Raw genomic sequence first — 26922 nt, forward strand, 5'->3', positions numbered from 1 at the left:
GGGAGCCGGCAGGCAGGAGGGAGGGGTGTGTGGAGGGGGAGGACGTGGGAGCAGGGCCTGCTCCCACAAAGGAGGATCCGGATCGCACTGCCCTCCGACTTCCTAGGTCCTCCTCCCTCCCAGGCTGCTGTCAGTCACCCCCCTCTGCCACTTGCTGTGGCCTTTCTGATCTCCTCCACTGGACTGTGCTTCTGTTTGAGAGAAAGGGCAGGCAGGGTCTTCCACGGCCTTTGCAAACCTAGTGCCTGCTGGTGCCTGACAGTGACCCCGGGTTGGGTTTCTCAGCCATGTCATGGGACATGTCTCATCCCCCAGCCTGCAGCCATGCCCGGCACCCAGGGGAAAGCCCTCGCCCTACCTCTACAGTCCACTCATGCCTGGCCATCCTTCTGCAGGCATCCAAGCAGCCACCTGCCCTCTGGGAACTGCATTTTATGTCACTTGTAGTTCAACACACACAGCCATCTGTGTGTTAACAGAGCAGGAACATGCTCAGTTGTATGTTTAAATAATCCTGCTGGGAACACAGGCCTGGGAATCAGGCTACCTAGGTTCAAACCCTAGCCACATGACCTTGGGTAAGACCCTTATCCTCCCAGTGCTTTTCCCTCAGTCTCTGAAGTGCGGTAATCATTACACCTCCTTATGGGGAGTTAAAGATCAGTGTGAAGACCTGGGACAGGGTTGGGCCCTCAATAATAGTGAATGGTTTAGGGGCTTCCCTGGTGGCACAGTGGTTAAGAATCCGCCTGCCAATGCAGGGGAAGCGGGTTCAATCCCTGGTCCGGGAAGATCCCACATGCCATGGAGCAGCTAAGCCCGTGAAGCACAACTACTGAGCCTGCACTCTAGAGCCTGCGAGCCACAACTATTGAGCCCGCGTGCCACAACTACCGAAGCCTGCGGGCCTAGAGCCCGTGCTCTGCAACAAGAGAAGCCACCGCAATGAGAAGCCCGCGCACCGCAACAAAGAGCAGCCCCCACTCGCCCCAACTAGAGAAAGCCCGCGCGCAGCAACGAAGACCCAACGCAGCCAAAAATAAATAAATTAAAAAAAGAAAAAGTGAATGGTTTAGAGGGTATCTCTGGCAGCTGGTGGCAGCGGGTGGCCGCTGGGAGCAGGGGGTCTGGGGAGATGCTGCCAGGCTCAGGCCTCCATTCACCCATCTCCTTCCTCTTGCCCAGCAGTCTGCCTCCAGCTAGGCTGGCTCCTCTTGGCTTGGGACCTTGGCACAGAAGGTTTTCTCCCCATATGACCTTCCTTTACCACATCTGCAGATTCGAATTCAAAATCCATCATCCCTAGAAAGCCTTAGAGAAGGACTTCGCTCAAGTCTGATGACACTTCCTTTCAGTTGACAGCTCTCTTCTGGGGCCCACTGTCCCTGTCCTGGTTCTCTCAAAGAACCATAGAACTTTCTCTCCACTGCATTCTGCAGCCCTGGATATGGTGGCCCACACATGGCCCCTCAGCAGTCCCCATTCTGTGCCTCTGACCAAGGGCTTCTCAGGCTGCTAACTGCACATGGCCCAGGCAGTGAAAGTGCCAGGGGGCCCAGGGCCTCTGGAGGCAGCCCTCAACCAATGGCAGATGGCAGCTGGTGGATAAATGACACTTTGAGGCCTGTGCTACATAGAGTCCCACAGGCCCCAGCCAGGCTGAGCTCAGTGGCCCTCTGCGGTAGTTTTGATGATGTGCCCTCTGTTGGCCTCCTTCCCTTCCTTGTCTTATTTCCCTGCTCCCCTATCTGTGCTTCCCAGACCACTTCCCAAATAAACTACTTACACTTGAATCTTTGTCTCGGGGTTTGCTTCCGGGTGAACTCAAACTAAGACACACTCACTTGCTTACATGAAGAGCAGGGCCTGCTGTGTTTGTCTTTCTATCCTCAGTATTCAGCACACAGCATTTGGCACTTAGGAGACTAAAGAGATGAACCAAACTGCAGTCCTTCCAAATTTTTCCACATCTGCATAGGAACCGGACAGCATTCTCAACCTTTAATTAACAGGATTGAACTCTCCCCATTGTCAGAGTTCTTGGTTGCAAACAACAGAAACTGACTCCAGCTAACCAAAGCAGAGAGGAATTGAAGGAGAGCATGTACGTGCATGTGTGGAGGTGGAGGTGGTGGTAGAGACAGCGCCCAGAATTGACTGGGGGCTGGGGGACCAGCTTTGGGTTGGTGGGAGGCCGGGGAGCTCTGTGGTCCCACTGCTAGTGACTTAGTAGGAACAGGCTGCCAGGTAGGAATGATCTCCACTTTCCACCACATCCTAAGGTCTCCTGCTTGGCTGTCAACATCCTGCCAGGGAGGGTCTGCTGGGTCAAACCTATGTCACAAGCCAGCCCCAGCTGCACCCGGTGAGGGGAGGAGGGGCTGGCCCCTTCAGCTTCCACAGAAGGAAGATGCCAGCATTCTCTCTCAAGACCACCGAGGGGGGATCTCCGAGAGAGAGACTGGTGTATGCGCAGGAACACCACCTTTGAATAGGGTTGGATGGAGATACCAGAAAATGCAGTGTTCATTACCTTTTCTTTATGCCTTCTCTCCCACTCACGGGGTGAAGCTTGGGCTATGGGAGTTCCGTCACCCTTCTCACACCATGCCCTCTGCCAAGCACTGGTCTTTCTCTGCCACGTTTTGAGTCCTCTTCCAATCTGTCGGTTACCTTCTCACTCTCGTCTCTGACCATCAGCCCTGCTCATTACCATCTCCTCCACTGCCCGGTGTCCGGCCTCCAGCAATGGATGGCCTGCCGGTCACCTAGTGCTGCTTTTTCCAGCTCTTGCCTGGAGCATATGATACATGTCTCTCTAGAGCCTTCTGTGGCTGTCAGTGACCAACCCATTCCCACCCAGGCTTAACTCGCCACCAGCTCCTTCTCCCCAGGCCCTCTTGCTTCCTCTTCCTCTTTCAACTCACCCACTGGCTGGGTCTTCCTGGCAAAGCGACTCAACATCCCCTGCCTCCCACCATTTCATCCCATTTGAATTACTTCTGATAGTTGATAGTTACTTTTACAAATTCCACCTCTTTCCTGGCAATCCCTCTCGTCGACCAGTGTCCTCAGCCACTACACGGTGGCCTGCTCTCCCACTATCTTCACAAGCATTTACTGAGTGAGAAAATGGCTATTTTCTTTTTTTTTTTTGCGGTACGTGGGCCTCTCACTGTTGTGGCCTCTCCCGTTGCGGAGCACAGGCTCCGGAAGCGCAGGCTCAGCGGCCATGGCTCACGGGCCTAGCCACTCCGCGGCATGTGGGATCCTCCCGGACCGGGGCACGAACCCGTGTCCCCTGCATCGGCAGGCGGACTCTCAACCACTACGCCACCAGGGAAGCCCCGAAAATGGCTATTTTCAAGGCCTGATTCCAGACACAGTGGAGGAAACAAGCACACGTTAAGCCTTCAGGGGGCTTCCTCCACTGGAGGGAGAATAAGGCATACTAGAGGTTTTTAACTGCAAGAGGGCATGCAGTGAATGCCAAACTACAGGGCTTCCCTGGTGGCGCAGTGGTTAAGAATTCGCCTGCCAATGCAGGGGACACGGGTTCGAGCCCTGGTCCAGGAAGATCCCACATGCCGCGAAGCAGTTAAGCCCGTGTGCAACAACTACCAAGGCTGCGCTCTAGAGCCCGCGAGCCACAAGTACTGAAGCCCGTGTGCCTAGAGCCCGGGCTCCGCAACGAGAGAAGCCCCCGCTCGCCACAACTAGAGAAAGCCCATGTGCAGCAACGAAGACCCAACGCCGCCAAAAATAAATAAATAAATTTACTTTTAAAAATGCCAAACTAGGTGGGTGGGCACTGCGGGAATTCACAGGGGGCAGCAGGGAAGGCCTGGTGCACGGGTTTGGGGGCGGAGGAAGGCACAGGGAGGAGGGAGCACGGCCAAACCCTGTTTGGAGGGGAGGATCGGGTAGGAAACAGCGTTCCTCACAGGAGAGTCCGGGGGAAGCTCTAACGGTGAAGTTGCCGGCCAGGTGGTGCGGGAAGGTCAGGACAGAAACTCCTGTTTATCTGTCAGCTGGGGCCATCGTGTCCTTTGGACTCTCAGCTCTCCTTTCTGTGTAGCCCACCTGCCTGGGTCCTCAGCGACCTCTCGCATGACTAGTGGTCACAGGAGGTGGGCTTCCTGCTCTCGCTGGCACAGCTTCTCCCTCCAAGGAAGTTAAGGGCAGTATGACATGGCTTCTGTCAGAGAGAAAGTGGTTGGAATTCAAAGCCCACATCAACTACACTGTCTTCTCCGCCCGAGACTACTATTCCAAGGGTTTTCAAGTGTAAACTCCCTCGACCTCTCGCACCGCACCCTCCAAATGCTCTGCCTCACGACCTCTCTCCGGGGTCAGAGGAAGGCATGTCTTCTCTCAGCTGGAGCTAATCTCGGGACCAGTCTGCCACCCTGACTGTCGCACACTGAGCACCTTCTACTCTATCCCTTATCCCTTATTTCCAGGTTCCATTTTCAAGCCCTCTATCTCTCCTGACACCTTCTTGTAGGCCACACACAAACTTGTTTTCTTTCCTTCTGCTCTTCGCTTCACAGCTGTGTTCCTTGAAAGAAGGGTGTAGGCACCCCATCTTTTCTTACTTCCCGATCGTTGCATTCCAACCCCGCCACCCCCAACTCCACTGACACTGCTGGCAAAAGTTGCCAGTGATGTCATCGTGGCTCCCCATCCAGGGGTGGTCTTCCAGTTTCATCTCACCCCTCAACCCCTCCCTCCTGCTTGACACTCTCCTCCACTCTCCTCTACTGTGCTTTCATCCTCTGTGTCCTACCTCTCTGGTCTTTCCTTCTCAGCTATTTTCACAGGCTCCTCTTCCTCTGTGGGCCACTTCCTACATCCATTCATTCTTCAAGCAGTAAATGAGCGCGAAAAATGGGCCAGGCATGGTCCTACCGATGGAGCCCTGTCCCTGGGATTCTGGACTCCTTCTACACTTTCCATGGGACATCTTGTTCCCCCCACCCCCATGGTTTTAAGCTGTCACTGCTGATTCTTGAATGTCCCTGGGATTCTGGACTCCTTCTACACTTTCCATGGGACATCTTGTTCTCCCCACCCCCATGGTTTTAAGCTGTCACTGCTGATTCTTGAATCTCCAAATTGGGTGCAGACTGCTCTCCACTGAAGTCCTTACAGAGCCTCTCAGCCTCAAGTGCCAATGTGAACCCATCTTTTGGCCCTGCCTCCCCTGCTTCTCCTGGATTTCCCACTTCAGAGTTCTTTCTGAAATATAAATTTGACCTTGTCATTCCCCTGCTTCCACGACCACCATGGGTTACCCCCACCTTGGTAGTACATTCTCAGCTCACGGCAAGCTTTGTATGCCCGGCCTCGCCACCTTGGCCTTTCTGGTCTGCTGCTTTTTGAACACACCAATGCCCGTCCCACAGAGGGTTTTGGTCAAGTTGTTGCCTCTCCCTAGAATGTTCCTTTTTGTCATACAGTCGCAACTGTATGACAGCTTCAACTGTAAGAGAAGCTTTCCTATTTTCTTTCTTTTTTTCTTTCATAGTCTTTTTTTCTTCCCCCCAGTCACACCACGCAGCATGTGGGATCTTAGTTCCCCAACCAGGGATCGAACCCACGCCCCCTGCAGTGGAAGTCTTAACCACTGGACCACCAGGGAAGTCCCACTTTCCTATTTTCTTTATAGACTTTATGTAATAAATTTGCTGTGGTTCTTCCAACTAACTATAAGCTCAGTTTATTTCACAAACTTGTTTATGAGCATCTACTATGTTCCAGGCGCTGTTCTAACATTGTGAATGTTAAACTCATTCAGATCCTGCAACAGGGGGACCTATGAGGACGGATTCTTAACCCGTTTTTTTTTTTTTTTTTAATTTATTTATTTATTTATGGCTGTGTTGGGTCTTCGTTTCTGTGCCAGGGCTTTCTCTAGTTGCAGCAAGTGGGGGCCACTATTCATCGCGGTGCGCGGGCCTCTCACTATCGCGGCCTCTCTTGTTGCGGAGCACAGGCTCCAGACGCGCAGGCTCAGCAGTTGTGGCTCACGGGCCTAGTTGCTCCGCGGCATGTGGGATCTTCCCAGACCAGGGCTTGAACCCGTGTCCCCTGCATTGGCAGGCAGATTCTCAACCACTGCACCACCAGGGAAGCCCTTAACCCGTTTTTATAAATGAGGAAACCGAACCCCTGGAGCTGTGCAGCTTGAGCAAGGTGATGTGTTCACTGCAGCGGTCCCTGCTGGACAACTACGCTGTGTTCCTGCTCAGAGCAGTGTGTCTTGCCCACGGTATTCCCAGTGCCTACAGCAGTGCCTGCTACCTAGTAGATACTCAATAAATATTTGCTGCCTGGATAACCAAATAACCATCCCCTACAAAGGACAAAGCCCCATCCACTTGCTGAATATGGTGGGAGAAGTCCTCTAGGCTAGGATTCCCTCTGTAGGCTCGGTCCTTGTCAGCTGTGCTGCTGTGTCTAGAGCACACCACGGATGGGAAGCACCCTTCCTCCACCAGCTTCTTGGTGAACACCAAAATCTCAGTATCTTCAGGCTTCCCTGGTGGCGCAGTGGTTAAGAATCTGCCTGCCAATGCAGGGGACACGGGTTCGAGCCCTGGTCTGGGAAGATCCCACATGCCGCGGAGCAACTAAGCCCGTGAGCCACAACTACTGAGCCTGCGCGTCTGGAGCCTGGGCTCCACAACGGGAGAGGCCGCGATAGTGAGAGGCCGGCGCACCGCGATGAACAGTGACCCCCGCTCGCCGCAACTGGAGAAAGCCCTCGCACAGAAACGAAGACCCAACACAGCCAAAAATAAATAAATAAATTAAAACAAACAAACAAACAAAAAACCTCAGTAACTTCAAGCATCACCTCCTCCATGAAGCCTTCCCTGCCTGGACACCCCTCCCCCACAGCAGACTTGGCCCCTCCCACCTTTGTGCCCCTCAGTATCCTGTACAGACCGTGTATATATCCTGCATAGACCTGGCATCCATCAGGGCACTTGTCTTGGATTACACCTGATGTGCATATAGTTATTATTAGACCCTTTCACTGTTTCAAAGGGTCTCAGCTTGGTGGTTAATTTATATGGTCACCTGACCCGCCCCAACGTGGTCTCATTCACACTCACCTTGCAACCCCAGTGCCAAACACACTGTCTCAAACAGGCAGGTGCTCTTTCTTAGGAAGGAACGAATAAACAGATATTTGATCTGATGGTGAAAACGGCCATCAATTTGAGGAGTAGCAGGAAAAGCAACTATCAGAAGACACGGTTTATGGTTCCAATGTCATTACTAAACTAGCTGCATGACCTTGGCCAAGCTACTTAACATCTTTGGGCCTCAGACTGCCAGTTTTTTAAAATGAGCAGGTTGGATTAAATGACCTATGAGCTCCATGCCAACTCTAAGATTCTGTAATTCAGTGTTAATATCCCCTTTAAATAGAGGAGGACCTAGTAGGCACCATAGGGAAAAAGTTAAGGCAGCCCCTGAGTAAACACACCATGAAGTCCTGGAGGAGAGAGAAGTACTGCTGCAGCTCCTGGGGCTGTGCAGGAACTCTCTTCACTCCTCCCTTTCTGAACTCTGCCATGTTGTTGCTTGTCGATGCAGGTTGGCATTTTCGAACTGGTCATTTTTTTTTCTTCTCTAAACTGTAAGCTCCTTGAGGGCAGGGTCCAAGTCTTATATTTTAAATCTTGAAGACCCAGCAGGTAGTTAGAAACTGGCATGTATCTTGTGGTTGCTGATGATAATGGTCATATAGAGATCCAGTCAAGTGTGAGACACAGGATGGCAGATTTAATGAGTAATAAACCAGAGAATGAAGAGAAAGCCCTGGGAATTAGCGGCATTGTTCTACTATCAATAGCATTCAAATTGCATGCCTGTGTATTAAGGAGCAACTTAAATTCATATAGAAAGAAATATGGTCCCTTCAAGAGGAATAACGTGGATTCAGAACAAGGAAACCTCTGCCAATTCTATATTTATCTTCCAGCAAGCCAGAATTGAGAATTCAATTTGCCAACTTTTCTGAATTTGTTGACTATAAAAATACATAAAATATAGGAAATAGTAAATAAGTACTTAATAGTGAAATGAAATAGAAAATGCTAAAATATACTATAAAAATATTAACTTTTATACAAAACATAAACCTTCACCGGGATAAACATATGCATTAAAAACATTGATGTGGGGCTTCCCTGGTGGCGCAGTGGTTGAGAGTCTGCCTGCCGATGCAGGAAACACGGGTTCGGGCCGTGGTCTGGGAGGATCCCACATGCCGCGGAGCGGCTAGGCCCGTGGGCCACGGCTGCTGAGCCTGCGCGTCTGGAGCTTGGGCTCCGCAATGAGAGGCCGCGACAGTGAGGGGCCCGCGCACCGCGATGAGGAGTGGCCCCCGCTTGCCACAACTAGAGAAGAAGCGAAGACCCAACACAGCCAAAAATAAACAAATAAATTTAAAAAAAAACAACAAAACATTGATGTGTAAATCTTGTAAACAGTTTCAATAATAAAGGACTAAGGTATAGATCTAGTATCTCCCACCTTCCTTATACCAATAAAATTATACAGGAATAGAAAGGATATGCACTAAGGATATGCAGCTTACCAATAAGAAGAGAATTAGATCAACAGTAGCAGCAGATCTAGTAATTATGACCAAATCAAAACATGAACTCTAAGCTGTGGCAAATCAAGTATAGCTGCAAAAAATATAACGTGGAAATCTCACCTTAAATGCAGTCAATAATTTCTTGCAGTCCCCCAGAGAGGGTAAAAATAGATTTAGCCAGAAAGAAAAAGAAGACTGAATACATTTCATAGTTTAAATATTTAGCGAGCATTTTGGGAAAAAAGGAGATTGTCATTTTAAAATTACATTCAAAGATAATGAACAGTAGTACAATTAAGAGACGTTTCAAAAAAAAGTTGGCTGGAGATATTAAGTTTATAATATTACATCAAAAGCTGTGGTCTGATATGGACTCTATAGAGGACACCCAGAAACTGGAGACGGAAGAGAGAAGCAGAACAGAAAGACTAGATTACAAGAGAAGCTGGAATAAAGAGGGTGAAGTACTTGGCCTAAGATTTGCAAACCTACAGTTCTGGCTCGGTTTGCAGTAGTAGGGGTTTTAGTTTCTATCACCTCTATTCCAGCTGAAGTGACACAGCTGCAGGAACAGTTTACCTGGAACAATTGCAATCACACCAACTCTCTGCTCCAGAACACATGTGCCTCTCTTACTCTGTCAAAATCAAACTTTTCTGCTAGCGTTCAAAGCCCTGCAGCCTTCACACTCTTCTGTCCCTCAGAAGCATCACTGCTTTCTGCATTGATTCAATAAACACCAAAGAGTGAGTAAGTGCCGACTCTGCCTGGCACTGTTCTAGGCACTGGGCATGCATCAGTGAACATGAACAAAATGAACAAAACTTCCTGCCCCATGGGGCCTACAGCCAAGCGGAATTCTATACCGAGTTCTTACTGTCTACATTATCTTCCAGTGATTCACTGTAATGACCAACGTTCTCTTAGTATGTCATATCTTCATGGCATCTCCTCCATGATACAAAGCCTTCAAGGGTAAAAGCCAAGCTTTCTAAATTTTCAAATCTCCTTTTTCCATCTAAGCCCTTAATTTAGTGTTAAGCACAAGGTACTCAGTAACAAAACAAATCCTTCTTGTAGGAAAATAAATAAATAAAAAGAAATAGTAGAACCAGCAACCTTTTTTTTTTTTTTTTGCGGTCCGCAGGCCTCTCACTGTTGTGGCCTCTCCCATTGCGGAGAACAGGCTCCAGACGCGCAGGCCCAGCAGCCATGGCTCACGGGCCCAGCCACTCCGCGGCATGTGGGATCTTCCCAGACCGGGGCACGAACCCGTGTCCCCTGCATTGGCAGGCGGACTCTCAACCACTGTGCCACCAGGGAAGCCCCTTTTATTTATATATATATATATAGTTTGTTTGTCTGCATTGTGTCTTCGTTGCTGCGCGTGGGCTTTCTCTAGTTGTGGCGAGTGGGGGCTACTCTTCGTTGCAGTACCCGGGCTTCTTGCTGTGGTGGCTTCTCTTGCTGCGGAGCACAGGCTCTAGATGTGCGGGCTTCAGTAGTTGTGGCACGCAGGCTCAATAGTTGTGGCTCGTGGGCTCTAGAGTACAGGCTCAGTAGTTGTGGCACATGGGCTTAGTTGCTCCACGGCATGTGGGATCTTTCCGGACCAGGGCTCGAACCCATATCCTCTCCACTGGCAGGCGGATTCTTAACCACTGCGCCACTAGGGAAGTCCCAATCCTTTCTAAATATATTGTCTTCCAGCTTCCATAGGAAGCTGCTCATTAGTCCCTTTGAGTCCACAATAATCCTAAGAGGAAACAGGGCAGGAGTCATGATCTCTGTTTTATTAAAGAAAGAAGTTCCTTATAGGTTAAGGGACTGGACTAATAACACACAGCTGGTAAGGCCCCTCACAAAGCGGCTGAAACAGTACCAGACTTAACCGAAGCTGACAAAAGGCAGTGAATGCCTTCGAAGAAGATGGGCAAAGATCAGACCCTCTGGGAGGATCTAGGAACAGGCCTAAGTGTTTAGGCAACTAGCCCTTCGTGGATGTGGCTGGGGCACCCCACAGCTAACAGCCGTCACCAGATGCCAGCAAGCAAGCACAGGGTTGCAAACACACCCTGGAACTCTAGGGTGACAGAAACGTCCCCCTACCAAATACAGGTGTCGTGAGGCACAGGGCTCAGCATCTTTCAGGCCCCCTCTCGGAAAGGGCAGGAAGTCTCTCCCTTTTAGAAGTGGAAGTGAGGGTGGCTTGGCCCCAAGGCAAAGCTAAGGCTGCTAAAAGAGCGGGTGGATCCCAGATGCTGCTGCAGCTGCCCCACAGCCGGTCAACCCCATGACTCAGGAGAAGTGGGTCTGCACAAAAGCAGGCCAAATGCCTGGTGAAAATGGCAGCAAGGAGAGACTGGGCCAGGGAGGGCTTTTGTCCCATAGTCCCAAGGAAAGGGTCAACCGTGTTCCATGAAATTTAAGAGAATCTCACGTGCCACTGATGTTCAATGATACAAGAATCTGCCGGGCATTTCTGGCTTCCTTTCTTTTCTTGATCAATTCAGATTTTACTTTCAGACTCAAAATTTTCTATCCCTTAAAACTCACAATTACCCAACACCTACTTTTTATCCCTCCTAGGGTTGACACAGTAAGTATCTGATATTGATTTTGGAAGGTCTTTTGAGGGACTCAGATGTGGCCTGGCCCCTGCCTTCATGGAACTTACAGTCCAGTGAAGGGGGGGTGGAGGAAGATGTTCAGGAAATGATTAAGTTACAAAACTAGAGAGCACGTGATTAGGGTGCACCAAACATGGGTAAAGGGAAGTGGGCAAGCAAGGTCTACTCCGCTGATGACATGGGCGTGGCTGGAGAGAGGAATGAACACAGCAGGTGGGGAGCAGCAGAGTGATGGAGAGAATGCTTTAAAGAAAGAGACCTCAGGATGATCAGGTGATGACCAGGGAGAGGCAGACAGAATCAGGGACGAGAGAAAACTGGAGATCAGAGACACCAGGGGTTGGAGAGGAGAGACTAGGATCCAGGAAAGGAAAGAGGAAAAGCTATGAATAAGTCACTCCTTACACTATAAATTTGCTTAAACAGTGAAGCATCTGTACTTAAAACTTTCCTCGAAACTGGAGGTCACACACACAGTAAATGCTCATAATCCATGGCTACTATGTGTCAGACACTGGGCTTTAAGACATTATTTACCTCATCCTGATAGTTAGGTATTTTTCCCACTGTATAGATGAAAAACCCAGGCTTTGAGGAGTTCATTAGGACTGACTAGCTGGTAGCCAGCAGAGTAGACCTTCTGTCTTTGATGCCAATACTTTTTTTTTTTTGCGGTACACGGGCCTCTCACTGTTGTGGCCTCTCCCGTTGCGGAGCACAGGCTCCGGACACGCAGGCTCCGCGGCCATGGCTCACGGGCCCAGCCGCTCCGCGGCATGTGGGATCTTCCCGGACCAGGGCATGAACCCGTGTCCCCTGCATCGGCAGGCGGACTCTCAACCACTGCGCCACCAGGGAAGCCTGCCAATACTTTTTAATTACTGGCTATGCTACCTCCCAGGGGCTCTTCAAGACCAACTCTTCTATTTCGGTTTAGACCTACACTGTTTGGGACATCCCTACTGACTCCTGAACATTTAGGGAGTGCAGAGAAATCAGAAATAACTTAACTTAATTGACCAGACTACAGGGTTCTCTTCTCTCACTAAAGTCTCTCCAAGGAAGTGGGTGGTCTGAATTTTGACTCTCAGCATTTGATGGGTCTTAGCTTTGCTCAAGAAAGCAGAGGTTTGTTAATATCTTATTAAGGCACCAGCTTATTCCAGTCAGGGATTCTCTTCTCAATGCTTCTAGAAGGAATTTTTCTTTCCTTCTTTCCACCTACTACTCTCCCCCTCTCCCTGCAGCTGCAGGTGAAGTCATATAGCTGTTCACAGTTCTAGCGGGCTTCTTGGGGAATCCCCAATCTCTGTTCTCTTTGAAAATGGCTCTTTTAGGGCAAAGCAGTGAGCCTCATGATATGCCCTTGCCAATCAGAGCCATTGTGATTTGGGGGCGGCGGGGGGAATCACTGGCCATCTGCCTATCTCTTATCTCACCCTGCACATCTGCTTTGGAATATTAACAAAGCCTGCCTGTGGAGAAACCACTGTGTATATGTTTAAACATCATGTCGCCCAGTGCAGACTAGTTAACAAATAGTTTTCAACTGGAAAAGAGCTGGCTGCAATCTGACAAACCTTTACTCACAGTCCTGTTCAAAGTAAGTATTACTATTATTGTTCTTGGAGCCTTCTTAGGTTTTGTCCCAGCATACCCACCTGAGTTAAACCTGTAGGAGGCATCTGTTATCTGAAGGTGAGCAACTCAGTTCACTGAGTGTTAATTACTTCAAGGGGTCCTGGATCTTAAGACCAAGTTGAGTTTCTGCTAGAGACCTCCCTCTCTCTCTCTTTGCCCCCAAGTATCTCGTGGGTTTACAGGGATGAGTGGGAAGGAAATAAAGCCGTTTATTTTGCAAATAGCAATGAGGCCTGACACTCAATCTGACAATGGCAGAAGTCTTTCTCTCCTTCTTAAACACAAAACAAACAAGCTGCTGCCTTTTTCTATACCTACAGAGAGCCAGATGCCTATGGGATCGCATCTGGTAGTGCCAATGTTAAAGACTGCTGCCTTTTAAATATATTTTACTATAGTCTGAAAGGCTTAGGCTTTAGGCCTGATAATTTTGGGTGAAGCTCTTCATTTGCTCTGAAAATCTAAGAAGTCTGAACAAAACTAGTATTAGAATAAAGAATATTTCCCAGTGACTGGAATGCAAGAGGGTGATACCATGTTAACAAACCTTCTGTGTTGTTTGTGAGAAGCTGCAGTCTGGTGTGGCAAGGCACTAAACTCTCCTCTGTTAGAGTAGTCATGCAAGCTGTTTAGCTTTTCTGTACTTCAAGTGTCTGTCTTTTCTGTACTTCTGTACTTCGAGTGTCTATCTTTGAAATGAGTGTAATGCTACCTGCACTTTAGCTTGTCCCCTACGGATGTTGTGAGACAAAGCAGAGAATGTCTGTAAAGCTCCCCAGGTTTGCATGTAGAAAAACCTCATGTGCTAATAAATAATACCTTGGGTTTACATACTGCCTTTGCCCTAGAGTCCAAACCTTGACAGAAATAGAAGATATCATTATTTCAATTATTGTCTTTCTCTAACGTCTTCCTAAAAGAGTTCCATGTTGTTCATGGAAGTTATATGATTCACTCCATGCCCTTCCTCTCTCCTCCATCCCCGGATCCCAGGAATCAAGAGTTTAAAAGGTAGGAAACCAAGGCAGGGAGAAAAAAGATCTATGTGACACCTCTCAGCAAGAGTGTAGTGAAGCCAACAGAGCTGACCCCGGGGCGTAACGCCCAAGCCACGGTCCTTTACGGGATTTATAATTTAAACGGGCCCCAAAGCACGAGATTGGCTGGGGAAATGCCCTGATCGCGGTTGGGCTGCTCGCATGGCGTTGCTCAGATACCTCTGGCCGGGCTCCGTCGACGACCCCAGCCTGCTAGCCCGTCGGACAGCTGTCGAGCCGCGGGAGCCCGTTCGTGGGCAGGGCTGCCGCGGCTCGGCGGCCGCTGCCCCGTCGCTGACCCTCGCGCGAAGCTGCGCGCACCGAGAGAAGACATCTTCCCGGCCGGGCCTCCAGCGCCCGCCGCGGCCCGGGGCGGCGGGGTCGGCCCGCTGACTGGGGACAGCTCGCGCACCCCTCCGTGGGGGGCGCCCCGGCTCGCCGGGGGCGGGGTCACGTCCCACCCGGGCCGCCGGGGGCACGGGCGCTGCGGAAACCTGAGCGTGGCCGAGGAGCGGGGGCTTGCAGGGCTACCTCCCCGGGCGCCTCGGGCCCGCGGTGGGCGCGCCGGCCGCCACCGCCCCCGGGCCGTCGCGGCGACCACTCCCGCGCCTGGTACCTGTGGACGCCCTTGTCAAGCGCCCGGAGCTCCCCCGGGGGAGCCGAGCCCAGGACAGACATGCTACTCCCGTTTCCTGCCCCTTCGGAGCGGCGAGGAGTGGGTGAGGCGGGACCGGGCTGCTGCACCGAGGAGCCCCCCGAGCCGAGGGCGGACTGGCCCCGCGGCGAGGGCGCCAGGGCCTGCCCGGTGATGGCGGGCAGGCCGGCCTCGGCCCAACGGCGGGCGCGTGAGGGGAGGGAAACCGGCGGGAAGGCGCCTCTTCCCTGCGCCCCCTCGCCCTGGGCAGTCTGGCCGGCCGGGCCCAGCAGCCTGACCCCGGGAGACCCCGCTTTGAGGCGGGCAACGGCTGCCCTCGCCCAGGCCGCCCGGCCCTCAGGTTGTGCGACTGTGACGGGCTGACTCGCGCAGAGGGCGGTTGAAGGGGAATGGGGCGCGTCTCCCCTCTGCTTGGGGGGGTGTTGTGCTTTGTGGGGGGTCGGGGGTCACCACCCTCCCAGAAGAGGTGGGGGAGGGCCGCCGGCGCAGCTGGCCGGCGAGGGGCGGGGTCACAGAGGCGAAGTGTGTGTTCGAGCGAGGGCGTGTGGGGGGCAGGGCGCGCGCGGAGGAGGATCTGTGGCCTGCGCGCAGGCGCGAGCAGCGGGCCGGGCCCGAGCCCTGGAAGAAGGCCGACGGGGAGCGGGGGCGGTGGGCCGGCGGGAGGGCGGGCAGGCTGACGCGGGGGGGGCGGGGAGCCGCGTCGGCGTCGCGGGGGCGCGAGCGATTCGAGGCCGACGCATCCGCGCGTGCGCGCGCCGGCAGAGTGTCGGCGTTAGAGGGGAGTGACGCGTGCGCGTTCACGTGCACCCCGGAGAGCGGTAAGCAGCGAGGAGAGGCTTGAAGGGGGGGTGGGGGGCGGAGCGGCTAGCCGAAGGAGGGGAGGGGAGGCGGCGCCTGCGCAGTGCGCCGCGGAGGAGCTGTGTGTATGTGAGAGTCTGACGGGTTCAAAATGGCGGCGGCTGCTTCAGCGGCTCCTCCTGTGTGAGGGAAACAACACCCCTCCCCGGCAGCGGCGGCGGCGGCGGCGGCTGCGGCTCGCAGAGCACCTTCGCAGCGGCTCGGCCTGTCGCCGCTCTGTCTATCCTGGGCAGGGGGCGCTCCGGGAGGAGGGGCAACGCCAGGGGGCCCATCCCCCGGAATCCCTCCTCTGCGCCTGGGGAGTAGCCGGGGGCTCGTCCCGCAGCTCGGAGCCCGGGCTGAGGGGGAGACGCGAGGGGAGCCGGGGCCCCCAGCCCGGCGCGCCGCGCCGCTCCCGCCCTCTCCGCCCCCCGGGGCCGGGGCCCGCGTTCCGGGGGGCCGGGGCGGCGCGGGCAGCCTCGGGTCGGCCGGTCTCAGCTGATCGGCCGCCGCTCCCGGGCTCCGGAGGTGGCCCAGCGGCTGCTTGTCTAGGGCACGGCGGCCCCGCAGCCGGGGCTGGCCCGGGGCTCGGGCTGCTGACCGCTGGCCCGGGGGAGGCGGGGGCGCCCCGGGCTCGGCGCCGAGGGGTCGCGCTCCCCTCTCCTGACGCCTCAGACTCCCGGTCTCCAAAGCCAGAAGAGGAGGTTTGATTCAGCAACTGTTTCCTCTCTTTTCCGGGTCGCTGTGACCCTCTGGATACTGGGTTGATCCACGGAAAAAACCCGAAGACGACGTTTGGGATTTAATTTTTCTTCTCAGTTTTTGGAATCTTTTACTTCTCACTTGGACAAGAACTCACGAGCAAAATCCCCGGTGAGATTCCCCCTCTTGTCGCCCCCCCCCCCTTGGAAGTTTTGGTTCGCTGTGTTATCTAAAGACTTAATGTAAAGTTTCTATTTCTTTTTCCGATGGGTGAACGAACCATTGAAACGCCTTTTCCTGGGGGAACCCGGCGAGATTTTCCATTTTTCCTCTCCGGCCCTGGCTGCTCTGAAGCCCGGGCGGTCTTCGCCCAGGGGGTGCAAACACGGTTTCCCTCCCGACTTGGGGCGAGGGCTTCCTCCAGGAGGGCTCTGCCACGAACTGCTCTTGCAAACTGTGTCATCAGGTCCAGTGGTCTCGTAGCAGTTTTGAAAGGATGCTGTTAACGTGGCCTTAATGTAGTTACAAAAAAGAAAAAAAAAATCTGCATTCTCTATGGAAGCCATTATCCCTGAGAATATTTAGGAAAAAGAAAAACCTTTCTTGGTATTAGGGATCGGCCGTCGCGCAAACCGGTCTTTAATGTTTGGAAAAGATGAATTTTACTTACGTCTCTAGGTAAAATCGTTCATTACTTTACACAGAAAGATCTGATAAATTTTTGTGTCTGATTTGCAACTCCCTTGAATTTGTTTCAGAGTTGTACACATCTTGTGTTGGGGTGGAGGGTTGGTTTGGGAATGAAAAGATCCGGGGAGTCTAGGAAGGAAGGCGACGATTGCATACGGATTTACTAGAGGTGTATGGGAAATTGTTCTGGAGTCTTTATTTAAATCCTAATTTCTTGTTCTCCTTATATAGTTTAGTCTGTCCTTTTCTTTAGTTTCTTATTACGGGTGAGAGAGAACTAATTTGGTTAGGATCTGGATTAGTTCAGTGGCTGCTTCACCTGGCCAGCTCTCTAAGAGAGAAAAGTCCTGTGTCCCCCCCACCCCCTTTCATTTTTTTTCTTTCTTTTCTTTTCTTTTTTTTTTTTTTTTTTTTTTGCTAATGCTGCCATTGAAGGGGAGCCTTGCGTATTGTAATCCTGTGGGGAGAAACAAGTGGTATAGCCCGTCTGTAAGGAACTGAAACCAACATCTTCTTGCCTATAGGCCTCAGACAGTTGTAATGTGATTAATGTTGATCTTGACATGGAATCACTTGCCCCAGAGCCGAGAGGTCCCAAACTGATGAAGAGGAACCAGATTTCTCAGGAAGCCTTTAACTTACACATATCCTAAACACTTCATTCCGAGGAAAGAAAGGTTGAGTTCGAGGATGAGTTCTCATCTCTGCTCATATCATTATTCTTTAGTGTTGCAATCTGGTTCCTAAGGAGGAAGAGGAAGGCAGCCCTGGAGTGGTTTCTTTCTGTAATTTCAACAGAAGAGTGAGAGATGGAACCCGAAGAAGAAAGGATTCGTTACAGCCAGAGATTGGTTAGTATTTTCTTGTCTTTTTTTTTTCTTTTCTTTTCTTTTGTTTTTTTCCAATTTTGAAGCAGAATAACTATTTTGTTTCCATTTGTGAACATACTGTGATTAAAACTTTTCAGGTGGCTTTTCTCTGCACCAGAGGAGGGAAGGTGTATTAGTATCTCATTTGAATTTTAGGCCAAGTAGTTAGAGTCTTAGTAGTCATCCTATTTGGAAATGGATTTATAGGTAGCTTTTAACTTCTGCTGAAACCGTTGTAAATCAAAGGATTTTGTGGATTACAGTGTGACAAGGATTCCTAATTTTGCAATACTGACATTGTAATAAATCTAATTGATTAAGTTAGATTTGAATGTAAATTTGAGGGGCAAAACTGTTTGAGGAAGGATAGTTTTGTATAATTTTTTTAGATTATTGTGTACCAAGATTTTTGGCTTTGAGCTGGGGAGTGGAAATGTGGATTTTTTTTTTTTAACATAAATTAACACTGATAGGGTTGAAGGGGATTGATTGAAAGAAGGTAGAATACTGGATGCTGATAAAGTTCTGTGTTTTGTATTTTGGGAGGGATGTATGTGATATATCTTATAGAAATAAATTTTTACTTAGTAATGATTTGGAAGGAATTAGCTTGTATGTGCATATGAATACTTTGTCCTTTAGGCTCCCGCTTTCCTCTCAAGGTTTCCCTACTGGAGTTTAAGAATTTGATTTTTGTTTTCCCTAGTCAAAGAGAGCTTTATTAATGTTCTCACCATATATTCGTTTCAGAAATTTGAATTTATTTGTAGAGTGGGGAATGAGGAAAGCCACAGAACTATATGCATTATGTAAAATTTGGTGAACTGAAAGACCTAGAAAATTACTAAAGGAATTTATGCTGGTTTTATTTGGCTCTGCATTTTAGACTGAATTTGGAGGAAAAAAGAGTGATTCTTTAATTCATTTTCTGATAATCTTCAGACTCTTTGAGAAAAGGCCGTTCTCCCCCGCGCCAACCCCCCCCCCCCGCCCCAGTGTGACTGTTGAAAAGGTGTGGTGTGTATTGGCAAGTGTATCCAGTAGGCAATATGTTCTGGCAAAGTTTTATTTCAGAGATTTGCTTCTTGTCTCCTAATCTGTGTGTTGAGATTATAATTCTTTATCTTTAACTTTTAGAAATAAAGTATATCATCAGTGGAATTTTGTACGTTTAGGATTCATTTTTGTTTTGACATTTCTTGAATTCAGTTTTTTGGGGGGAAAAGAAAGAAGATGCTGCAAAACTCTCTTCTCGGTTAGTTACTTCTATATGGATTTTCGTTTTTATCATGTCAGGCTGGTAGAATTGCTGAGCTGTTTCATAAATATCTGAGAGATCTTGGGATCCAGTCTTTCAAAGCAAGTTTTCATATTTTTTAACAAGATAGGGAGGTAGTGGTAAGGAGACCCAAGGAATCTGTGATTTTTGTCCTGGTGAGATTTTTTTTTTTAATTGTAAAATGATTGCTACTTGTTGCACACATTAACCTTCTCCTTATCTAGCATATTTTTTTTCTTTTGGTTTATGTGCTTTTGTAGCAGTGTTGTGTAAGAGGGTTCAGCAAATATTTTGGGAGAATCTTGCTCACGTAGAATTTTGGGTAATAATCTGGGAGTTTAGGGTGACTAATGTCTGTTTTCCTTTTTTAAATTACATGACAAAATTATATTCAAAGTGTAAATCCCTTCCATAACATAACTTTTGATATGAGAGCATATTGGTGGCTAATTTGAATGGCAGTCTGCCTACCAAACTTTTAAATTTATTTATTTATTTATTTTTAAAATTTATTTTATTTTATTTTTGGCTGCGTTGGGTCTTCATTGCTGAGTGTGGGCTTTCTCTAGTGGTGGCGAAAGGGGGCTGCTCTTCATTGCGGAGCACGGACTTGAGATGCGCGGGCTTCAGTAGTTGTGGCGTGCAGGCTTCAGTAGCTGTGGCACACGGGCTTAGTTCCTCCGCGGCATGTGGGATCTTCCCGGACCAGGGATCGAACCCTTGTGCCCTGCATTGGCAGAGGATTCTTAACCACTGTGCCACCAGGGAAGCCCTAAATTTATTTATTTTATTTAATTTATTTTTGGCTGTGTCGGGCCTTTGTTGCTGTGCGCAGGCTTTCTCCAGTTGCGGTGAGCATGGGCTACTCTTCGTTGCGGTGCGTGGGCTACTCTTTGTTGCGGTGCGTGGGCTTCTCATTGCGGTGGCTTCTCTTGTTGCAGAGCACGGGCTCTAGGTGTGCGGGCTTCAATAGTTGTGGCTCGCAGGCTCTAGGGCGCAGGCTCAGTAGTTGTGGTGCATGGCCTTAGTTGCTCTGCAGCATGTGGGATCTTCTTGGACCAGGGCTCAAACCCGTGTCCCCCGCATTGGCAGGCAGATTCCTAACCACTGCACCACCAGGGAAGCCCTGCCTACCAAACTTTTAATGTCTCTGTGGCAAGTGCTTATATTACAGAATTCTCTACTGATGAAGTTAGATATTTGAGGAATTTTAAGACTGACATGAAGGCATAAAGGCTAATTTTTACAGTAACTATAACACTGTATCTCTTTAAAGTAAGTCAAAGTATAGAATTTAGTTTTGTTTTGCAGTTACTGGCCATGGAACATAAAGTTTGAAAGAGAGACAAAATGACAGGTGTGCTGGGCTTCACTGGTGGCGCAGTGGTTGAGAGTCCGCCTGCTGGTGCGGGGGATGCGGGTTCGTGCCCCGGTCCGGGGGGATCCCACATGCCGCGGAGCGGCTGGGCCTGTGAGCCATGGCTGCTGGGCCTGCGCGTCCGGGGCCTGTGCTCCGCAACGGGAGAGGCCATGGTGGTGAGAGCCCTGCGTACCACAAAAAAAAAAAAAAAAAAAAAAAAGACAGGTGTGCTAATTTGGTTTGGTGATTAAACTTTGTGTGGTCTCATACTATATGTTTGTCAAATTGAATTGAATTACCTAGTGCATTGATGATAGTGTTATTGGCTATCACTTCCATATTGTTTTAGAGGACAAAACCTAAATGGTTATCCCTCTGTGACATACTTTCAAAATAGCCTCTTGGGTGAGAAAATGTAGTATACCAGTATTAACAGTCTGAGGCCAAACTCATTTCAGAACAAGAGTGACTTTAATATTGAGGACCTTTTACCTGTCTTTAAAAAAAAAAAGTTGTATCCTTACTTATAAGAATATGTATTGTATTATTCATGGTTGAATAGATCCTTTTTAATGCTTTTAACTGACGTAGCTATTTCAAGTTCACAGACTGGATTTGGTGAGATAAATTTTGATATGTTTGTATCATCTTTGTGACAAGCCATTTTAAAAAAAATCAGACATAGCTAGTTTTTAAAAATTGGCTTGTCTTTTGTCAAACTAGTATTTATTACACGTAGAAGAGAATTACACCTTTGAAATATGGTATGTACGTGTAGATTTGGGGCATAAGCTCTTCTTTCTGGAACTAGAACATTTACTTATTTTGCAGTGTAGGGAATACAAGGGAGGGTAAATGCTGTTTTGACTTTTTTAAACAAGCCACTGTTTTGTTTTGTTTTTAAAAAAAAGATTAGTAGTTTTGCGTATAGATTCCTAGAAGAAAGCCAGATAGATCTCCATGGGAAGTTGACATAGTTGAGGAGGTATTCAAGTGAGAGGGATAGAAGCTTCAGTTTGGTGATGGGTGGATATTTGGTTATCCTGAGGTAATGATGATTTATTTCTGTATTTCTAGTAAATTAAGATGTAGGACCTTACTGAGAAACATGGACAGGTGCTAATTTTAGAACTTTTTTTTCTTCATTTGGTTTCAGGAGCCAAAGTGTTGGAGTATTTTTGAATGTTTGTCACAGCCATGTATATTTAAGTGTTCGTTTATAGGGAATGTTCAACATAATATCTTACAGTTTATCTTAATCTAAAATGTTAGTTAAATCCTCAGCAGTTGTAGTCAATGATCTTTTAAGTTTTTGAAATCACACCAATTCTGAGTATTCCCTATTATTGCATAGAAAATCAAGGGCAAAATAATGTGCATCTGACGTAAATGCTTAAGGTATAGTTACATTTAGTATGGAAAAAATTCACTAACCCCTGCCAAAGGCAATTGTAGAAACAAATGAACGCCTAAATCAATGTGAAAGAAGGTGAAGACAATATACTTCAGGGTAAAAGAAGTTATATGACCTGAATATTTTTTTCCCTTGACTTCACCTAAGCCTAGTGCTGTTATCTGAAGGGAGAGATGCTGATTTACTTGAGAATTCAGCTTGCTTGTCAATCTTGATGCTAAGATTAAGAGATTTTCTAAAGGATGTTATTATACTACTGGATGCTCAATCCTGTTAATGTGCCTTACATATGATTCTCTCTGAAATAGCTAAATCATTTATCTGTTGCAAGAAACTGAGGGCACTGAGTCCTTATGATATTCTCACCTTTCTTTCGTTCATCCTTAAAATTGTCTCCCCAGATTCAGGAGCAGTGAACAGATTATCCCTTTTACAAACAGTCGCACTTTGAATGTCCCCGCTCTAAGGTCTTTCTGCCCAGGAATAGACCAGGCAAAATAAGAACCTAATTTTAAGCAACTTTTTCCATAGTTTATTAATAATTAAAAAAAATTATAGATGGTCTAAATTGTTGAATTTGCTTATTTATCATTATTCCTTTAGACTTAACTGTCAGTCTCTATTGGTGGAAGAGTACATTGTTCGGAGTGTTGCAGTCTCCTTCCTGGTGATGTAGGAAAAACTTGTTGCCCATTTTTGGCATTCAAAATGCAGATGATGAGGGAGCTAATTCTTTATACTTATGCATCAGTCTTCCACAGTTACCCGTATTTTGGGGACCCAGAATACAGGGCTGTATTTAAGCCCCATTACTTTCTCTTGTTTATTTTGCTGAGCACTAAACACTACCATACTTAAGTTTGTGCATATCTCTCCATTAGAGTACAAGCTCCTTGAGAGTTGGGCCTTTGTTTTTGTTCATGGTGTCTACTGGATGCTTCGAATAGTGCCTGACACATAGAAAGTGCTCAATAATTAGCCTCAAAAAGAGAGAAGAAAGTACTCTCAGTCTGCAATGTAGAAAATGCTCAATAAGTATTTGTTGATATTGTTGAAAGCCCTCATAAGTATTTACTTTTCTTTGCTGTGAGTTTTCTTGACTGCTAGGAATAGATCACTAGCATGGAGGAGAGTTTGGTATACAGGGATGAACAAAATATCGGGGTATTGGGTTCTGTAGTATACGTAAGAACCAGAAGGCCTAAGCTCTAACAAATAAAAACTTATGCTTAGCACACATGCCACATGAACACATTTATAGTATTTAAGCCATTAGGACAAATAAGAAAATATTTAGTTAACTGTAAAAGCGCAATCTGAATTTTGAGTTTCCTATCTCAAATCCTGTCCTAAACCCTCCATGTTAAGGTTTTTGCTGACTTTAAGAGAACCTTAAAGTTGTGAAGTTGCAAGCGACGGTGTTTGTGTTATTCTCAAGTCTTGGTTTTTGTAAACTGATACAGCCACTATGGAGAACAGTATGGAGGTTCCTTAAAAAACTAAAAATAGAACTACCATACAACCCAGCAGTCCCACTACTGGGCATATACCCTGAGAAAACCATAATTCAAAAAGAGTCATGTACCACAGTGTTCATTGCAGCTCTATTTGCAGTAGCCAGGACATGGAAGCAACCTAAGTGTCCATCGACAGACGAATGGATAAAGAAGATGTGGCACATGTATACAATGGAATACTACTCAGCCATAAAAAGAAACGAAATTGAGTTATTTGTAGTGAGGTGGGTGGACCTAGAGTCTGTCCTACAGAGTGAAGTAAGTCAGAAAGAGAAAAACAAATACCATATGCTAACACAGACATACGGAATCTAAAAAAAAAAAAAGGGTTCTGAAGAACCTAGGGGCAGGACAGGAATAAAGACGCAGATGTAGAGAATGGACTTGAGGACCTGGGGAGGGGGAAGGGCAAGTTGGGACGAAGTGGGAGAGTGGCATGGACATATATACACTACCAGACGTAGAATAGATAGCTCGTGGGAAGCAGCCGCATAGCACAGGGAGATCAGCTCGGTGCTGTGTGACCACCTAGAGGGGTGGGCTAGGGAGTAGATACGGGGATATATGCATAGCTGGTTCACTTTGTTATACAGCAGGAACTAACACACCGTTGTAAAGCAATTACACTCCAATCAAGATGTGAAGAAAAAAGAGTCTTGGTTTTGACCGTTCAGTCGGGGAATGGATGCAGTTGCTCTATACCGTGCAGAGGGACATAACCTTCTTCTTTCCTGCTCCTTTTTCTCTTTCTTCCTGGGGCATGGACGTCCTTCGTCGGGCTTTATCAACGTGCCGCTCTCTCTACCTCATGTTCGGGGTAATACAGTGCGCTTGCCTTGTGCTTTCACAGCGACAGAGGTTAAACTTCATAAACATTCACCATGTGTCAAGTACTAGGCTAGGCTCTCTCAGACACCTTACCTTAGTTAACCTTCACAACAGCCCTGTAAGGTAGGCGGTATAGTTTCCAACCTTAATGTGTTGTATCATGGTAGTGGAGGCTTAGGGAGCTGCCTTGACTTGACCAGGATCACAAGGTTGGTAAGCAGCGGAACCAGACTTTGAACCCTGTGTTTCTTCTTTCACACCTTATCATCATCTCTCTTGCAGTGTAGTTCATACAGAAAACAAATGATAGGTACTCCTGCTGTAGGAAGTTGTAAACTGAGTACTTCATCGTTTTTTGAGGCTACTGTTACAGTTTCTTCCCTAACAAATACCTGCTTAATAGCCTAAATGAGATAGCTACACATATTTGACAGCTAACATTTGATTATGTTTTTTAAAAATTGGCAGGTTGGGCTTCCCTGGTGGCGCAGTGGTTGAGAGTCCGCCTGCCGATGCAGGGGACGCCGGTTCGTGCCCCGGCCCGGGAAGATCCCACATGCCGCAGAGCGGCTGGGTCCGTGAGCCATGGCCGCTGAGCCTGCGCGTCCGGAGCCTGTGCTCCGCCACGGGAGAGGCCACAGCAGTGAGAGGCCCGCGTACTGCAAAAACAAACAAACAAACAAACAAAACTGGCAGGTTCTTTCTTTTTTGTGAACTTTGAACTTACTGCACTTGATCTATTAAAATAGCAATATTCATGCAGTTTGTGTATATGTCAAGCCTTTTATGTATGCATGTCACTCATATCATTGTTTTCTGTTTTGAATTTTAGGTTCTTGGGGGTTTTCTCTATCTGTGAGTACTTGGTAAAAACTTAAAGCATAAAGATAAAAGGCAGCAGATAGTGACCAAATGAGTGGTTTTGGCAAATACAGTGGTGAAGGCCTCCTTCAGGTAGGTAGAGAGGAGGAGGGAAGAGGGTGGTCTTGTAGGAGCTAAAGAGAGCATAAGCTTTACTATGGAGTGGGAAGCCTATAGGCTGTTAGATTAGTAGGACTAAAGTAGAAGATTTGTTTGGGAGGTAGTGTTGATAATGTAGGGAACACATTTTAAACAGTTACGAAAGCCGGGTATGGAAAATAGAGAGCTGTTAGAAGCTGTGGTTTGTTTTTAATTGAACACTAATTTGATCAAAGTGTTTTTTTACGAGTAATATTTTTGTAGTTTTAAGTCAGGGAGGTGTCTAGAAGAATACTGAAATAGATTACCTCTTGAGATGATAGGTTCCCTGAACTCTAGGGCAGTGGTTCTTGAAGTGTGGTCCACTTACCAGCAAGGTAAACATTATCTGGGTGTCTGGGAACTAGTTAGAAATGCATATTTTTTGGGCCCTGCCCCATACTTGCTGGATCAGAAACTCGGGGGTTGGGACCCAGTGATCTGTGTTTTAACAAGCCAGGTGATTCTGATGTGTGCAGAAGTTTGAGAACTACTGCTCTGGGGTATAGATAGTAGAAATGGAAAGCAAGAGATCGAAGCAAGACACTTTGACAGTGAAGGACCGATAAAACTTGGTAAACGGTAGATACCAGCATGTTAGGATGGAAAAGAGTGCTTGATTGGGGATCATGAGCCCAGAGTCCTAGTACCAGTTCTATTACCAACTATAGTTTTGAGCAAGAGAACTGACCTCTTATTGAGGGAGTTGTACTAAGTGATTTCTGAGGATTTTGGAAGCAAAGACAAATAAGTTAAGGTGGACTCTGGGATTAAGTCTCGATTATCAGGAAGATCAGAGGGAGGGATTTTTGAAAGAGGGAGGAGTGAATGTGGGCGGATGTTTTAGACATTTGGAACAGATTTGTTTAAAGCAGAGGTTCTCAGCTGGGTGTGATTTTTGCCCCCCCCCCCAGGAGACATTTGGCAATATCTGGAGACATTTTTGATTGTCCGACTAGGAGAGCACTACTGGTATGTTAGTGAGTAGAGGCTAGGGGTGCTGTGAGAACATCCCATTAAACATTCCCTAGCACTACTGGTATGTTAGTGAGTAGAGGCTAGGGGTGCTGTGAGAACATCCCATTAAACATTCCCTACAACAGAACCTGCCGCATAGCGCAGGGAGCTCAGCTCGTTGCTCTGTGGTGACCTAGATGGGTGGGATGGGGTGGTGGTGGGAGGGAGGTCCAAGAGGGAGGGGATATATGTATACATATAGATGATTCACTTCGTTGTACAGCAGGAACTAACACAACATTGTAAAGCAACTATACCCCGAAAACAAAAACAAAAAACAAATTGCCCATAACAAAGAATTATCCCATGTTAATTGGGTGAGATTGAAAACTCTGATTTAAAGAGAGCTATCCAGTAGATGGGTTCTAGGTTTCCATCCTGATTATCTGCTGTTAATCTTAGAGTTTTAAGTCCAACACAAAACATCTTGAAAGCATCTCAGATTGTGTTTCTCAGGGCTTTGCCCAAATAAGCATGAAGTGGTTTTTTTGTTGTTGAATTTTTGCAAAAGTAACTTCATGATCATGGCAAATCCTCAACCTAGTTGCAGATTTCTTTATTATTCCTTTTAACTTATTCTAAGATCACTTGATTTGGGTAACCAAAGTAAGTACTCACTGTCTTGAGATGAATTGTTAAGTTATAACAACAAAGCATCGTTTGGTATTCTCTTTGAAGGATAGCAAAAAATGAGCTGAAAGCTGTGGGTGTTGATATGAACAAATATTGAGATACTTTTGATTACCCTGTGGCTAAATAAACCCGTGGCCATTCCTGAGAAACAACCTCATGAGCTGGTTGTGGCCCTCAGTGTGAATTTAAGGTAG

General features: G+C 47.9%; 1 protein-coding gene across 3 annotated transcripts in view; it reads left to right on the plus strand.

The window, feature by feature from the left end:
• The first annotated feature begins 15330 nt into the window (after positions 1-15330).
• The window catches only part of KDM2A (lysine demethylase 2A), a 104567-nt gene continuing 92975 nt past the window's right edge, over positions 15331-26922 (plus strand). Inside the window, exons 1-2 of one of the 3 annotated variants that reach the window (XM_081239823.1) lie at positions 15331-15401; positions 17540-17663. In XM_081239823.1, coding sequence (XP_081095949.1) covers positions 17622-17663 — 42 coding nt within the window. In that variant the 5' untranslated portion in view covers positions 15331-15401; positions 17540-17621. Of the gene's footprint in view, positions 15402-15504; positions 16294-17539; positions 17664-26922 lie in introns of those variants that run through there. The other 2 variants (XM_081239822.1, XM_081239824.1) reach the window with 2 other exon arrangements.

This window comes from Mesoplodon bidens, assembly GCF_964165515.1.
Source record: "Mesoplodon bidens genome assembly, chromosome: 7".
NCBI lineage: Eukaryota > Metazoa > Chordata > Mammalia > Artiodactyla > Ziphiidae > Mesoplodon > Mesoplodon bidens.